The sequence below is a fragment of the Histomonas meleagridis genome (assembly GCF_020186115.1).
Source record: "Histomonas meleagridis strain 2922-C6/04-10x chromosome Unknown contig_14, whole genome shotgun sequence".
Lineage (NCBI taxonomy): Eukaryota > Parabasalia > Tritrichomonadida > Dientamoebidae > Histomonas > Histomonas meleagridis.
This window is the reverse complement of record NW_027150770.1, coordinates 245,792-263,496: the sequence shown is the minus strand read 5'-3', so window position 1 is coordinate 263,496 and position 17,705 is coordinate 245,792. Positions and strand designations below refer to the sequence as shown.

The window sequence follows — 17,705 nt, the reverse complement described above, 5'->3', positions numbered from 1 at the left end:
ATCAAACAGCTCATTACAGATTGTTCAATATTACAATTAAAAGATCAAAAAGAAATTCAACCAATTATTGCCATTCTTGACACCTTCTCCATTGGTATTACTACCATCCTTGAATTATTAAAAATTTCACAAATTTTCCAATTCAGCAGACCAATATATAGTTATTTCGTTATTATAATTCCCTGCATTTGCCAGTGGATTGTATTTTGGTCTAACTATATTTCCCGTAAATTTAAATTTTCTTCCTCTATACAAATTTACTTTATATCTCTTATCCTTCCAATTTTTATGATATATCAAAAGAATTACGATGCTATACTTTTTCCAATTATAGTGTATTTTAACTACTCTCTCTTCATATCAATTAATCAAGTAGATACACTCCTTCGCCGGAGTGCAACAGCACGAAAGCGAGCTTTCCAATCGATTGTCCCCGGGCTTGTGACGATCCTTCTTCTCTGTCCCACACTTTTCATACGAAGTGCCGAATTTACATTTGACCATATTTTCTTCAAATCATGCGGAGCACTTCTCCTTCTCTATGTCATACTAAAATTGTTGCTCATTCAGATATTCGATAAACCTGTTAAGGATATCTATTCATTATCTTTAATGGTTTTCTGGTCGATGTGCGTCATCTCCAATTTCCCTGAAAACCCAAACATGATGTTCTACTACTGGTTAATACTGTCAGTATTAGTAACAGTATTCTTGTGTTTAGACGTTTATGTCAATGTGTACAAATTGTGCAAAGGATTGAAAGTGTCCTTATACACAAAATAAACTATATAAATAAAATTATAGTTGAATAATTTTTGGAAGAGTTCATATTATTCATAATCGTTTTCATAATTTAGAACAAAGGAAATAATATATTTAATATGACCATTTAAACATGCAAAAAGTTTAAGTAATTTCACTAAGTCTGCTTGTTCATTTTTGAGAATGAAAATATTTTGAAACATCGCAATAAATAAGCAAAATTTACTATAAATGCATTTCACCCATTCGAATGGTTATGCATGCAATATTTTAAATTAATTGTTTTCCATTACACATCTTAATGTTAAATTCCTAAGCTGCATTTTTCATAACGTTAAAAAACCGTCTTACGATGCATACCACTTTCTTCAACGTTGAGGAAAGTGGTATTTTTTTACAACCACTTTTTATAAAACAATCAAAACTTCTTGGTTTTCAAAACAGTGATTTGTTCTTTGGATGGGCAAATGAAAACCTTTTTATCGACTAGTTATTTCCTCATTTTAGAGAAATTAATTAATGGTAATATTTTTTGATATGAGTTTATAGCTTATAACTTTACTAGTAAAGTTACCTGAAGCAAAATAATCATTTCAAATATTATTTTACAACCACGCGCTTTTTCAGAGTTTTGAACGCTTTTTTGAGTGAATTAAATAAAAAACATCAATATTTTAATAAATACCATTTCTTAAGCAAATTTATTATCTAATAATATCTAATTATTGATATTCATAATTATTCTACCAAGAAATTATCTTAAATTTATTCATATCAATGTGAATTTTTATTTTATCATTTTGAAAAAACAAAACTGACACCCAACATAAAAAGTGATATCAATTTCAAAAATGGAATATCGCAGCGATAGTCACGCAAACACAGATAACAATGATAAGAAAAAGAGGAAAACATTTTCTTATGAAGAAGACCAAAAGCTCATGAAACTTATAGAAAAATATGGAATAAAAAGTTGGAAATTTATATCATCGAAAATGAATTCAAGAAGTGCAAGACAGTGTAGGGAAAGATGGAAATTTTATTTGTCCCCAAATGTGAATCATTCGCCATGGACGCCTGAAGAAGATCATATATTATTTGAAAAATATAATATGCTTGGTCCGAAATGGTCAATCATCTCCAAGTGTTTCCAAAACAGGTCTCTTAATAATGTCAAGAATAGATGGAATTCGATTATGCGTAAAACAAAAGTATTAAATCTGGATGTGAACTCAGAAGAAGATTTTTACTATTGTGGTCGATTAGTAACAAAAGGTTCTCCTGGGTTCATCATGAAAATTAATAAGATGGATAAAGAAATGTTGATCGAGCAAAAAACTGATGAGCAAATTGGTCCTCAATTCGACCCTTTGTATTTTTTCCAGATCAATAACCTATTAAACCAGCCTAATACTGTGTAATTTAATGAGTTTTGAGCTTAATAACTTTGGTTAGATTGTGAATTTCAAATTATTTAGTTTTTTTGGTTTTCAATATAAGGAACCGCAGAATCAAAAACTTTTGATTTGTTATACACACAATTTTCAATACTAACCACCCCAATTCAGAATGGTATCTGTCATTTTGGCATAACAACCGCATTTTTTACCGGCCGATGCCCAGAAAAAGCCTGTGAATTGAATGTAAATTAATCGGTACGAATGGAATTAAACATAACCGCAGAATGCATTGAAATTAATCCAGATTTCAAAATCTTATGCTCAAAAAGTTGGAATAATTCGGATCAAATTTCAGAGAGGGTTTCTTTTAAAACAACTATCAAAATATTTTGATTCGTAAAGAGAAAAAACAATCAACGCATTATGCAAACCAATGCCCTATATGATAAAAATTATTAGGATACTTAATTGCAATGTTTTTCAAAAATAAACCAAATTATTTATGAAATTTATTCATAAAAACAAAGATTACCATAGAAACATCATATATAATAAATACAATTTATATGGCATATGAATGATTTTCATTATTTATAATATTCATACGTATCTTTTCCAAAATATCAAATCTTTCAGTATCATCAAAGAAAAATCAACAATTTTAAATTCATGAAACATTAAACACATTTGTAATAACATATTTAAAAGCATTTTTACATTTTATGCATAATTTATTAAATTATAACAAAAGCATTTTTTTTTCTCCAGGCAATTTTTAAACACATCATTTCCCTTTAAAAATTTTTATATAAAAAATATTTCAAACATCATATTATGAATGCTAAAAGCTTTCAAAACAGTTAATTCATAAATCACCAATACTATAAAAAAGCATCTAGCAAGATAATTATGCTCATAACAATCAATGATTTTTAAACAAATATTTTCTCATTCCATTGTTTAAAATAATATTTATTATTCAAAAAATATATTATTTTAATTACTTTTTACAAACAAATTAAAATTTTATGCTCTTAAAGACCGCAGAGACCCACTTTGGTGCGCTTAGCATTGGCTTCCCATATTTCACGCCAACAACATCATGAACAAAGAAGTACACATGTCCTATAGCGTATGCGATGAAATTTGTTACCAATGCAATTTTACCATTTTCGATGTAATTAATTGCGAGTGTGACCATTGGTAAATATTGTGCTTGAATTGGAATCGGCAAGGAAAACATTTGTATCTTCTGATCACCGAAATGTTTGGACCAATAATATGTAATATATGGAACTAATAACTGCCCAATAAATACTATATGAAAAATAGGTGACAAAAAGTAAAAACATAAAATACCAAACATGAGGAAAATTAAGAAATTTTCTGGCCTTCCTGTAAAAATACCTGATTCTACTGTTGATGAAAATTGTGCGATATTGTATAAGGAAAGAATGAGTGATATTTTGAAATCGCCAAAGTAAAAAGGCGATGAGAGAAATCTCCAATATTGCCCATATTCAAAAATCATTTTAGGACTAAATGATAGATAATGAATTGGGACTACATTAAAATATGTGAGTATAGACATCGATACTGAAACTAATATAATAGCTTTTGTTATTGGTGCTGATGTGATGCTGTCAAACATTGTTTTGATTTATTTGTCTGGTCGGATTCATTCTCAATGCATTTTTGTTCAGACAAATAAAAATTGAATCCTTATGTGGCTCGATAACCGTCGGTGGGGGGCTCCGAATCATTGAATACATTACATATTTATCGTTGAACAAATGGGATTTTTTTATTTGTTGATTTGCATTTCTTTCCAATTCAAATTAAATAAAAATATTATCGGAGAATGGGAAATATATGATGATTATAAATCCAAAAAATCACTTTATTATATTGAATTTCATAAAGATAATGGAATAATTGTTGGTTCCATTTGGAATAATACAAACACTCCAAGCAAAACAGTTCAGGATCCAGATGATTTTGTTCTTACCTTTTTTGAAATATTTTTTGAAACAGATTCAAAAGGCACATTTAAATATGGCAAAAAATCTGTAGATTTTAATTTCCAAACAACATCACAACAGCTTTTTTCGACTGGGTTATTTGATGGAGGCAAATATTCCATAACTTTTTCTGATGAAAAAAATGCAGAAATTATTTTTGACTTCAATGGAATCAAAACAAACTTAAAAGCACAAAAGAGGGAAGAAATTCCTGTCCAAAGGAACATGAAAAAATTATTCTTTATTTCTTATATTGTATCAATGACATTTATTTTCTTATTCACAGTTAAAACATTTTGCTTTGGTAAGCAATCGCCGCCACCAAATGCAGATCAGCGAACCAAAGCAAATGCCAACACGAAAGAAGAAACGCATGAAAAGCTTCACAAAGATTAAAAATATAAAATTTTTAGCGAAATTTAAAAATATTTTTGAAAGTTTACGAATAAACAAATTAAAATGTGATGACGTTTTTAGTCTGTTTTTTCTTTTTTATGTTCTTTTTCTTTTTCATTTTCAGTCTCTTCTTCTTCTTCTTTTACTTCTTCAACTTTTGGCTTTTCATTTTGTTTTGCATCTTTTTGTTCTTTGGCTTTCTTGGCAGCCTCTGCTTGTCTTTTCATCATTTTGCTTTGATTGTAAAATGAGAAAATTTGTACAGCGATGAAAACAACGATCATTATGATCATTTGTGCATTAGCCTTGTACCATGGTAATGGTGTACGATCAATGTCTTTTATAAGATTGACAACTATGTTTTGATTGGTTTCTGTATCAAAGAGATTTATAATTATGATTGTAGCTGATTGAATAATAATGTTATAAACATAGTTTTGGAATTTACCTGTTGCAGTGACATGTTGGCGGAGGGATTGTGCTTGGGATTTGATACCAGTTTCTGCTTCTTCATTTGATAAAATCATTGAATGCTCATCCTCCAAAAATTGTAATGTAAATGATTGAATTTCTTCCTCAGTTTCATTTGATTCATATATGTTTGCAACGCTTTGTTTGTTTCCTATTGGTGAAATTCTGAGATAATAGTCTTTTTGTTGTTTTGCAGAGTCAATTATTTCAATTGACCAATTTCCATTAAGAACTGCAGCAAATTGATTTTTTGGCCTATTGTTTCCAAAAAGAGATAAGCCAAAGCAGAAGAAAAGCGTGATCATAACCCAGTTGGCCGTGACACTTTTCTTGAATCGTAGAAACCGTTTATTTAAATATGAAAACGAGCATAAATGATTTGGCGTTCAATGCTTTAACAAAAACAAATTAAATTCCACAAACATTGTGCGCTTTGAAAATATAATTTTAAAATACCGTAAATTTTGAATTTACTGATAATCAAACATCAAATTTTTGACCTAAATTCCGATTTTCTCTGCGTTCTTAGCTTACTTTGTAAGTACCTTAGCTTAGATGAATTGTCGGCTGTGATCTGTGGATTCAATACAAATGAATCAATTGAGTTCAATGATTCTTGTGAAAGCTTATACTCCATTGCCAATGCGGCTTCACAAAATACTGTGAAAACGCTGACATTTTTCTGGTTAATAATTTCATTATTAATTATTTGCTCGAAGTTCTTTTGGTCAGCAATAGCCGAGTATATTTCATTTTGTGATGCCTTAATGATGATCTTGCCGGCTGCATGCTTTGCGTACATGTCTCCATTTTCGATTGATTTCAATAATACATCAAATACTCGACCTGATAATCGAGAAGTTGGTGGTGGAAGATGACAAGTAGAAAGAACTTGGAGTGCTAGTCCGCTATATGGAGTGTTTGATTCTGCCAATCTAAGTAAATGTGGATAAATAGATTGGAAAAGAGGGTTTTCATGTTCTTGTTCATTAGAAAGATTATAAAGGATACCTAAGAGGAGAGTCAATTCGAGTTCTGTGCAATAAGATTCCTTTAAAAGGTTCAATAATTCAGTAACTATTTCTTTCCTATCTTCGAACTGTGTATAAGAAGAAAGTACACCAATTATTCTAAGGACCACCTCAACATACTTTCTTTCTTTGAGGAACTTTAAACAAGTTTCTATTACGAAATTTAATTCTAAAGTTTCTTTTGGATAGAAACCGCCCAGCGGGATGAAAAGTGCCAATACTTTCGGGTGCCCTATATTTTTCTGAAGGAACTCCTTTTTTGACAAGATAACCGCCGCCGATTGAGGGAATGTACAAATTTTGTATAAGATTTTACCCTTTAAGTCTATATCGGCGTTTACATCGAACACATCATTAACGAATTTGGGGTACCCTATTACCACTTTTAACACGTCATGAGGAATTGCATCTATAAGTAATAAAGCGCAAGTTTTGCTTTCTATTGAAGCGCTTTTATTTGCCAAAACGTTACAAATTTGTAAGATGTCATCGTTACCCATTTTACCCTTAAACGCATCGAACGAAAGAAGTTTTAGAACGAGTTCTGTCGAACCCATAGATATTGCGAATTTTGTTGTTAGTTCTGAAGCTAAAGCATTGTCTATACCTTCTTTAGCTAAGTAAGTTGCCAACAACAACGAACGACTTTCGAGTTGACTTCTTTTTTTGTTGTACGAAATTATTTCATGCAAATATTTTCCGATTACAGAGTAGCCTTTGAATTCCGTCTTCTTCAATACTGTCATTGACAATTTATATTTTCCTATTTTTAATAGCGACGAAAGAATTATTTCCGTTTGATCATTATCTAATGTATCAAGTAAATGTTTGATTAATGCGCATCCATATTTACGTGTTGATTTTGATTTTAATAACTTCGTTATCGCTTCGACACCATTCGAAAATAAAAATGATTTCTTCGATTCATTCGTTTGAAGTGTTTGGATTAATAAAGTAACAATTTTAGAGACATCATTCAGTTTCCCTAATGCAAATGTCGCCGTTTCGATAAATCCTAATTGTTGTAATGAATCTATCATCTCAGGGCTCTTTAAGATTGTATCTATACATTGATTAACATTTTGCATGTTTGGCTTCTTCATTGATATTAATCGAATGATTTTCTCAGGTTCAGTTTCATTCTTAGTTAAACTTTGCGGTTCTTGTTCATCATTATTATTATTAGAATGACCCGAAATTTCATTAGTATAGAAATCTTCTACAAGTTCTTTGTTTGTCCCATAAAAACAAATTCTTTCCGATTCCATTCTTCGAAGAATTTGACTAAACGAGGGGCGGTTTTCGGGTTCGTTACCCCAGCAATCGGTTATCAACTTTTTCAATGGCTTCGGGGTGGTCTTCGGAATGTTCGGGCGCACCCCGTTTCGTATCAATTCAATTATTTTGAATTGATCGTATTTCTGAGCTCGAAATGGAACTTCACAAGTGACCATCTCCCATAACATCATCCCGTAAGAAAAGACATCCACCTTTAAGGTATAGCTTGCTTTAGATGTCTTACAAAGCTCAGGTGCCATATAGTTAACTGTCCCAATTAGTCCAGTCATTGGAGTATTTCCTTGTGTAATTTTCCTGGAAATTCCAAAATCGCAAATTTTCGGTTCGTTATTTTCGTCGAGTAAAATATTTAATGTCTTTAAGTCTCTATGAATTATCTTCTTCGAATGTAGAAAGGCCATTCCTTCTGCTATATGATATGCTATCTTCGTCTTGTCAAGTGGTGTAAGATCAGTTTTGTTCTTGACTCGATGATATAATGACTTGCCAGGCATATACTTAGTGATGATCCAATATGGTGCGATGTTTGTAGCGCCAACAAATGGGACTAAATATGGATGTTTAAGTGCACTTAAGACTGCGATCTCGCGTTTGAAGGATTCGAGTTCTTGAGGACTAAGATCAACATTCTTAAGTTGTTTGATTGCAACTGTTTCTTTGGTACGAAGATCTGTGCCAATGTAAACAATCCCCGCTGAACCAACGCCAATCTGTTTTTGAATGGAAAAATCATTGTGATGCACAATATAGTCAACAGTACCATGGAAAATGTCAATGGAAATTGATTCATCACTTGAAGGAATTGGAATTCCGTTATTATGCATATAGATGGTTATCGATTTAAGCCTTTCTTCAAGTTTGGATGAGCTTTGCTTGGATGACTTGAAGATCCTGTACAGTGATGTAATGTCTTCAGAAATAATTTGTTGGGAAGGACGATATGGTTTAACATCAAGTTGTAGATTGTTGAGAATAGTATATATGTTGTCCATAATACTAGACACATCATCAATTGGTTTAGTTACTGACCATTCAAGAGCTACAGAACCCCAAAAATCTTTGCTCAACATTTGAACAATATTATTCAATTTGGTTAGAGAAGAAAGCAAGCTCTCATAGCTACTCTCTTGTTCGGTTGTAAGTGTTCCTTTAGCTGGTTTTGATTGTTTAATCGATTTTAAATATTGATTAAGAGAAATATAAACTTGTTCGCATTCTTTCTGGTAAACAACAGCTTCGTTTAGTTCTGCTTTGATACGTGTAATGAAATTATAGATATTCTTTAATATTTGTGGAGTTTTTCCACTCATATTAATACGATAGACATTTGAATACATATAATATCCGAAAATTCAACACATTTTTTAATGAAAAACGATCAAGATGTAATTAACATAATTTGTTTACTCATAAAAATGTTGATTTAAGTTATAATACCTTCAATACTTTGAGAACATATTTTCTTATTCATGAATAACAAAATTCCAAAAACATCGGAATCTGAAATCCATAAATTATCATTATATAAAAAATCTTTATTTATAGACATGAGAGTATCTTGGTTATTTGTGCTTCAAAAAACATATCAAAGCCAAGCTTTGGGGTTTTGTTCGCATTTTTAATAGATTTTATCTGAGAAATTTCATCCAAACCCAGTTCAGTTATATATAAAAAATAATGGAATGATTATAATCATTTAACTTTAAAAGTGAAATGAAACTTGGTATTTTCATATTTAGTTTCCTTTAGTCTATGTATGCATCAGACCGGTTCGATGTGAATAATTTTTTTCTTATTCTGTGAAATATGATGTTATCACATACAGAAGAAAGACTACTTAAGTAGTAAACATTTTATACTCATTTAAATATTGATATATCTTTTGCCTTCTAAAAAAATTATGCATTTTTATCATAATGTCTTAAAATTTCGGATATTTTCTTATATATAATTTAACATTTACTTTTCTTGTAATCTATATATTAATTTTTTATTTAAATTACGCCAGAACACATTCACATTTGAATTTATGCATATCTATCCAATGTTATTTCTGTTTTATTAGATTTTTTCCAATTTGTTTCACTTCTTATTAAACTTTACAATAAATTATTTAAAATCATAACAACATCATTTCTTAAAGGTACTTCATTAACATTTGAAATTCGGATGTAGTTATTAGAAATGGCCACTTTTACGAATGAAATGTTGGAATAGTTTTCATATATAAGAACACATGATTCTGTTAATTCGATAAGGACGAGAAAAGAGCTTAATTATATAATATCTTGAATTTTTATTAATACAAAGGAATTCTACAATCAAAAAATTCTATGTGCTACAATCGGAAATCATTGGATGTACAGATGTTAACATCGAAACATAACTATAATAATTATCGAAGAATCTGTACGAATTTCTGAAACTGAAATGATACCAATCTAAATGTAACACATATACAAATGAATTCTCTTTAAATTTCCATCACATGTTTCAGTGCATTATTTACATTCATAACATTGTTTATACTTAAAATGATATTTAAGAAAAAATCGTGAAATGTAAACTAATGTTTATTATTAGTTTTGCTTATTTTTCATAATTCGATATCCTTTTCTTCGACGTAATTTCCTTCACTGCGGGCTTGTTTGTTATTTCTTTTACGAATCACTAATAATACTATTAAAACGGCAATTAATATCACAACGACAGGAACACATATTCCAACAGCTATTGAGACGGTGTTATCATTGTTTTCAGTTTCACTTGTTTCGAATGTGTTATCATCATTTGATGTAAACAATGATTGCGCGATTTTACTTATTCGGAAGCTAACAATAGAAAAAGTGAAATTAGATAATAATAAGTGATAACTGAGTCATAATAAGATATTTGTGTATCTACATATATTATTCGTTTATATAGTTCACCACATCTTGTTATTCTACGAAACAAATGTATTTTTGAATTTGATATGAAAATTGAAACAGTGACTGAATTTGTAAGTGATAATGAATTAATTAATGCAATGGATCAATGTCAGATCAAATTGTAATGATGGATTAAATGTATTCGACTGAGTAAATGTATTTGACTGTGAATATGTATTCGATTGAGTAAAAGATTTCATTATTAATGAAGGACATCCTTCAACTGTAGCTCCTTTTAATACTTTCAATGTTACAAATGTTTCACCAGTATACGTATATAATGTCATGACATACTTTGCGGGAACACCATCAAAAACATGTGATCCATATTCTAATGGATCGTAGTCACCATAATAATTAATACAACTTAAATTAGAACAATATCTAAATGCATTTTGCCCAATATAAGTAACAGAAGATGGAATTTCAATATTTGTTAAAGAAGTACAAGAAGAAAATGCATTTTGCCCAATATAAGTAACAGAAGATGGAATTTCAATATTTGTTAAAGAAGTACAAGAAGAAAATGCATAACTTCCAATTGAAGTAACAGAAGATGGAATTTCAATATTTGTTAATGAAGTTCAATATTCAATATTGAATTCACTACGTTTTCAAATCAAGACAAAATTGTATGTGTATTTAAACTTTTTGAGAAGCTTCAAAAAAAGCTTGTAGGTGTTGCAACATGTGTGGCGTAATTTTGCATCGGTTCTTCAAACATATCATTTTCTTCAAAAATTTATCTTAATGTGTTCAAATAATTTGCTAATATCCATAGCGAAGATTAAATTCTAGATTATTATTGTTTTTGAATATTTATAAAATAATCAATAACTTTGATATAAGATCGTTTCTTTAGGATAGAGTCAACCAATGATCCTTCATAATTTTTTTCGAATATAAATTTATATGCAAAATTAATAATACTGAATAGGCTATCCTACATAACAGTTATACAGGAAGAATTCATATTTTTAACTTTTAATGCCTTCGATTGAAAAAAGTTATCCATTTTTTCTCATGAGAAAAGTGGATTCCTTCCCCAAAATTGTTTTATAAGCTGTAATTCAAGACTAATCTCAGCACACTTTAATGTTTCAGAAGGTAATGTTTGGAAAATTTTTCCAAAGCTAAGAAAAAATTAAAAACCTGTAGGGAGACCGTTTGCATTATATAAAAATGAATAAAAACAACTGATTGGCATTATTTAGAAAAAAGAAACAGGTGAATTTATGACACAACGGCAGATATTAAAGAAGTATTTGGAAAAGTATCAACAACAGGATGGTCAAGTATTCTTTTAAGATAAGATTTAAAGGGAATAAATAGGAAATCCAAATGATATGAAATATTATTTGATAAAACATTTTTGAATTTTCAAAATGTGATGAATTGAATAAAAAGGAATCAATTAATTTCTTAAATAATTTTTTGTTGACTTAAAATGTTCGTAATAAATTTGGTACTTTAATATATAAATGAGGATTTGTCTAAAAAATATAACATATTATAACCGCTTATTGTACAATTTCTATCGTTATAGGGCAGCCCAAAAATGCACGTTATTGACTTCCCAAAAAATGTCTGTAGAAAGATTAAAAGCAATTGTCGAGAAAGGAAATCTTCTAAACATAAAATTATCAGCTGATTCTCTATCAAGTACTCTTGATGAAATTATGAAAACTCTTAAAGAACAAAAAAAGCAAATATTATCATTAGAAGAACAAATTAACCAAAAATGTAACAAAGATGACTTTGATGCATTCAAAAATATATGCATGAATGAAATAAAACAAATAAATGAAAACATTCCAAATATTGATAAAAAACTTGGGTTAATTCATACTGAAATTGATCAAAAAAATAAAACACTAAAGAAAGATCTTGAAAAATATGTTGATTCCACTATATCATCCAATAATGTCACTATTGTTCAAAAGATGGATACGTTATCTGCCGAAATAATTTTAATGTCACAATCAATAAAAAATGTTGACAAAAAAGTTGGCACTGGTACTAATCCAAAAGGTAATGATGACGAAATAATAAAGAAAATCAAATCTATTGAAGATCGCATTCAAAATAACCAAAAAAATGCAACTTCTACACAAATTGAAGATGAAATCCAAGAAATTAAATATGAAATTCAACAACTTAATGACAAAATGATCGATCAGATGATATCATCTGATTATCATCCACCACTTCCAATTGAAAGAAATGTTAAAACTGAACCAATTCATGCTCCTATAAAGTTAAATGAACTTCCAACTAACATTGAAACCATCGAAGAAAATGAAACGAATGAATTTAATGAAGTACAAAATACTATTTCACATATATATGAATTCATTGAAGAAGAAAACCATATTCTAACTTCAAAAATTGAGCGTAAAGCTGAGAATACACTTGTTGAGAGAATGTTTGAGAAATTGCGATTGATGATTGCGAAAGTTGGAGAAGAATTAAATGACCAAAAGAAACAAATAAATAAAAAAATGGGAAAAAATGAGGCTGAAAAATTCTTCTCAGAACGGCTGAAAGAATTTTTGGCAGCTGGCCATGGGAAGGCGTGCCTCGTATGCGGAAGTAAGAGAATAAATCCAGTACAAACAGATATAATAATCAAAAAAGAAAACATTTAGATTGGAAATAATTTTTTGTAATAAAAAGCTTTTATTGTATTTTATTACATCTTTACTTAAAATAACCAATAATTAGTTAATTTTCAAAATTGATTTGATCAAATCTTAAAATACAAATTACTGTTTTGCTTAAAACTGAGTTATGTATAAAACAAGCACTAAAGCTTGAAATCTTTCCAAAATAACTTTGAAAATATGAGTTACGGGTGTATTTTTAGGTTCCAAAATTGAACTTTCGTTTTCGCTCTCAATTTTGAATTTAACGTCTTTTATTATGGATACTGAAACTGAAGTTTTCCCAAAAGGCACGAAAATTTCCCATTACAAAATAGCTTCTCTAATAGGAAGGGGTGGCTTTGGAAATGTTTATAAAGTTATTGAAACAACTTCAGGAGAAGCATTTGCGTTAAAGACAGAGTTGTCATCAGTAAATGAATCATTTCTTAAGAACGAAACAAAGTGTCTTAAGAAAAACAGGTGTAAGTGTTTCCCAATAATTAGTGAAACTGGTACTTTTAAAAATGTTCAATACTATATTATGCCGTTATACGGCCAATCATTATCAGAAATCCGCAAAGAAAGTAACGGTAAGCTAGAGCCAGCCATTGCTTTCCCTCTTATTTATCAGATGTATTTAGTTATCAAAAAATTACATGAAAAAGGTTATATTCATCGAGATATCAAACCAGGCAACTTCCTTGTTCAAAATGACAGGAAGTATCCACTGGTTCTTATCGATTTTGGACTTGCTGAACTTCATATCGATTTTGAAACCAATCAACCATTTCAAGCCAAAGAATCCAATCCTTTCAAGGGGACAAAGAACTATGCCTCACCATATGCACATTTACGCAAACCAATGGGTCGTCGCGATGATCTCATTTCATGGTATTATTCGTCAATTGAACTTTTAACAGGCCAACTTCCATGGAGAGAATGTGAAACGATTGAAGAAATGCGCGAGATGAAGAAGTCTATGACAGCCGCTAAACTTTGTAAAGGAATAACAAAAAGTTTTTGTCCGATTTATCAACATTTAATTAACCTCAAATATAATTCACAGCCAAGTTACACAAACATAGAGAACCAACTGAAGATAATATTAAAGGAATTAAATATATCACTTAACCAAATAAATTGGGAACTTTTTTATAGACAACACGCAGGGTTTTCAAAAGAATCATCGGAATCTAATTCAGAAGCAGAAAACAAAGAAGATTGTGTTATCCAATAAATAAAATTTGTATTCTTCGCATTGAAAATATTTTTTATTAAATAATATTCATAATGTGTTTGTTTATTCATTAATTTATTTGTTAAAATGTGATAACAAATAGAATGATTTTTGATTCATTAAATCTAAATGAAGTTTGTGCATGATTAAAATTATTTCATATTAGAATTAAAATTATTATTTTTATTCAATTTAAACAAAATAATTTTACTCAGTGAAGCATGCTTCAGATAAAAATGCGATTAAAATCATTAACTGAAATATATGAAACAGATAATAAAAATTTAATTATAAATAATAACATATGTTAGGCGCTTAGAAGCAAAAGGGAGATTCAAAGTTTCCAAAATTCTTTTCGTTATTGGAAACAGAATCATAAAAATTGAAATCAAATATTTTGCTCCCATTATTATCTTGATCTGGTTCTTGATTAAAGTTTTGTAAATGGATATCCACTCTCTTATTTTTCTTTAAATGGAGATCACTCACACTTGCGAATTTATCCATCCAACGCTTCTTTATTTGGATATCTGTACGTCCTTCAAAAAATTTGGAAATTTTTGTCCATTTTGGTCCTAGTTCTTGCATCTTTATGAAAAGTAAATCATCTTCCTCTTTTGTCCATTCGATTTTTGATTTTGTTGATGATAAATAATGTTTCCATCTTTCACGGCATTGACGTGGGTTTCGATTTTCCATTTTTTTAGATATAAGCTCCCATGAATTCACCCCATATATTTTTACAAGCTCACGAAGTCGTTTGTCCTCATCAGGTAAAAACTTTTCTCTCCTTCTTGCAGACATTTTAAATTAAAAATGATTCTGAAAATCTTCACATGATTTTTAAATTTTGACCCGTATTGAAAAAGTGGCGTACGACCAACTTATTTTACATAAAATGTCAAATATTCCATTTACAAATGAGACTGTTTTTCTATTTATATTTCGCAAATTACGCATTTATCCGTAATAAAAATGTAACACATATGTTAATGTTATAATTTATTTACAAAATTTCGCAATAAGCTTTTGATTTGACACAATTATTTGATCAGTAGCATTCTCAACATCAACAATTGGTACCAATTGCAAACGCTTTGAACATTTTGTCTTTTGTTGTATCAGCACCGATTTTTTTAACAAATGAATTTTTTTGTTTAATACTTCTATTTGCTCTTTTATTAAATTCTGTGGATTTTTTGAATTCACGTGTTTTACATTTACTTTGCTTAAACATTTATTTAAGTAATCAACTTCATTATCTTTTAATTTTTCGATTTCTTCGATTTGATTCATTGTTATATTTTCGTTCTGTTTTTGCGAAAGTAAGATTTGCTTTTCAAGTATTTCACGTTGTACTTTGTTTATCAACATTTTTTGTTTCTGAAGTTCTATGGTTTTAATTTCTATCATTTGAGAAACAGATTTTTTGAATTTTTCCTTCTCTTTAACTTTTTCATTAAGTTTTGTATATGCAATTTCCACTGAATCAAAGAAAGATTTGATATTTTGATAATCATTAAAATTAATATTTTCGAAATTTAGAAATGTTGAAAATTCTTTGAGTCTTTTTATCATCTTTGGATTATATGAATTTGTTTTATCATGAAGCAAAGTGAAAAAAATTGGATTTGATTTATCAACATGGATGAGATCAGAAATCAAAGAATAATCATTTTGAATTTTAAGTAACTGGAATTGCTTTTGTGAAGTTGCTGATTTTATTGCATCGAGTTTTAGTTTTCGTTCTTCAAATAATTGTGTGAGCTTGAGGTGATTCTCATTTTCTTCTTCTAATTTGATTGAAATTGTATCAATTTTTGAGTTATTTGCTGCATTCTGTAACTCAATATCTTCGATTTCTAATCGAGCTTTGGCAGCTTTAATTTCATTGTCTTCAATTGATTTTTTTAAGGATTGGATGTTCGAAATAAATTCTTCGTCTGTTTTAACTTTGTCCCCAAAGATACTTATAAGCTTGCTTGATCTTTGTATGAAAGAAGAATTTGGAAATATTGCAGATTGTTTTGAAATTTCAAAATCTTTTTTATCGAGAATAGTTTGTGATTTATCATTTGTTGTACTTGTATTTTGTTGTTGTGAATAAAATATATTGTTTTGTTGATCAGAAAATTCATTCATTTTATGTTTTGATTCATGTACGTTTAATAATTTCCGAAAATTTCTTGGAATACAGCTTTAGTACTCTCTAATAAATGCAGTGAAATAGAGACTATCATGGCATTTATTTGGTGATTATAAATAATACAAAATTTGTTGATGAATCGAAATCAAAATATAATTAGATCCTCTAATTTTGTTACAAATGAAATGATTTGTATCTAGTTATTTGTTTAAATAAATAAAAATAAATGTGTTTCAAATTACTATTATTACTATTATAAAAAAAAATATTTAATGTTTGAATCCACTTTTCATTTATAGGAAAGTGACAGTAATATTTTTTTTTGTAATCAAATAATGGAAGATACAATTAATAAAAAATATTCTTATGAACAAAAAGACATTCCTCAAAATTTAGAGAATATAATATCAAAGATAAATAACAATAATATTGAAGAATCGGCTGTTTTAACTCTTGATTTTTATGATGAAAAATTTCCCTATTCATTTCATCTTCTTATATATTATTTAATATATTCATACAGTATTCAACCTCAACAAGATTCAATTATATATTTAAATTATTTAAAATATCTTGAAGAAAAGGAAGAAGAAATTAACAAAAATAAATTTCAAGTTATAGAACAATTCAAAGAATTTCTTCTTAAATATTATTCCAATGAATCATTATATCTTCTTGCCAAAATGGTTGATGAAAAATTCATTGATTCAACCTTTCCAAAAAAACGAATATATTTTGCGCATCTTATGACATCAGAAGAAATTAAAAAAGAAAATTATGAATATTCATATTTTATTGATAATTATGATGAACTTTCAAAGAATGATTGGGAACTTCATAAGAAATATGTTAAAGAAGGACATAATCCCAATGAAATTGCTCAGATAATTCGAAATGATGAAATCGAAAAACTACAAGAAATATCATCACAAACAAATTTTTATTTTAATCGAACAATTAAACCATCACTTTATGAAAGATGTTCTTTTATTAATCAAGAAAATGTTACATTAATTGATTATGCAGCATTTTTTTCTTCTATTAATTGTTTTTTAAATGACAACTGTTTATTTGTTTTTTCATGTTAAATAATATGATTCTTGTGTGTTAATTTTGGATATACGTTTGATAAAAATTGAAATTAGTTTATCGATACTTTGATTTTTTTTTTTTTTTTTTTTTTTTAAAAGTGTTTTTAAAAAATTTAAGTAAATATCAAATTCATGTTTTAGTGTGATATAAATGCATTATAAACGATGTTACTTATCATAATATTAAATGTATAGGGATAATTTTAATCGAATAATTCCAATACTTTTTTAATGGATGGCTGTATGTTTTTTTCGGTTAAACTGAATATAGTTTTC

At 28.7% G+C, this 17,705-nt stretch overlaps 3 protein-coding genes across 3 annotated transcripts; 2 read left to right on the top strand and 1 right to left on the bottom strand.

Annotated features, from left to right (window-relative positions):
- Positions 1 to 4,656: 4,656 nt before the first annotated feature.
- Positions 4,657 to 8,690, bottom strand: GO595_001417 (TKL family protein kinase; the record flags this gene model as incomplete). Its single annotated transcript, XM_067914213.1, has 2 exons — positions 4,657 to 5,305; positions 5,596 to 8,690. 2 exons carry the CDS (start codon positions 8,688 to 8,690, stop codon positions 4,657 to 4,659), a joined length of 3,744 nt encoding a protein of 1,247 aa, XP_067778409.1.
- A 3,593-nt stretch (positions 8,691 to 12,283) lies between these two features.
- On the top strand, positions 12,284 to 12,958 carry GO595_001416 (uncharacterized protein; the record flags this gene model as incomplete). Its single annotated transcript, XM_067914212.1, has 1 exon — positions 12,284 to 12,958. The coding sequence occupies one exon, from the start codon at positions 12,284 to 12,286 to the stop codon at positions 12,956 to 12,958; it is 675 nt and encodes a 224-aa protein (XP_067778408.1).
- Positions 12,959 to 13,232: 274 nt separating this feature from the next.
- On the top strand, positions 13,233 to 14,192 carry GO595_001415 (CK1 family protein kinase; the record flags this gene model as incomplete). Its single annotated transcript, XM_067914211.1, has 1 exon — positions 13,233 to 14,192. One exon carries the CDS (start codon positions 13,233 to 13,235, stop codon positions 14,190 to 14,192), a length of 960 nt encoding a protein of 319 aa, XP_067778407.1.
- Positions 14,193 to 17,705: the final 3,513 nt, after the last annotated feature.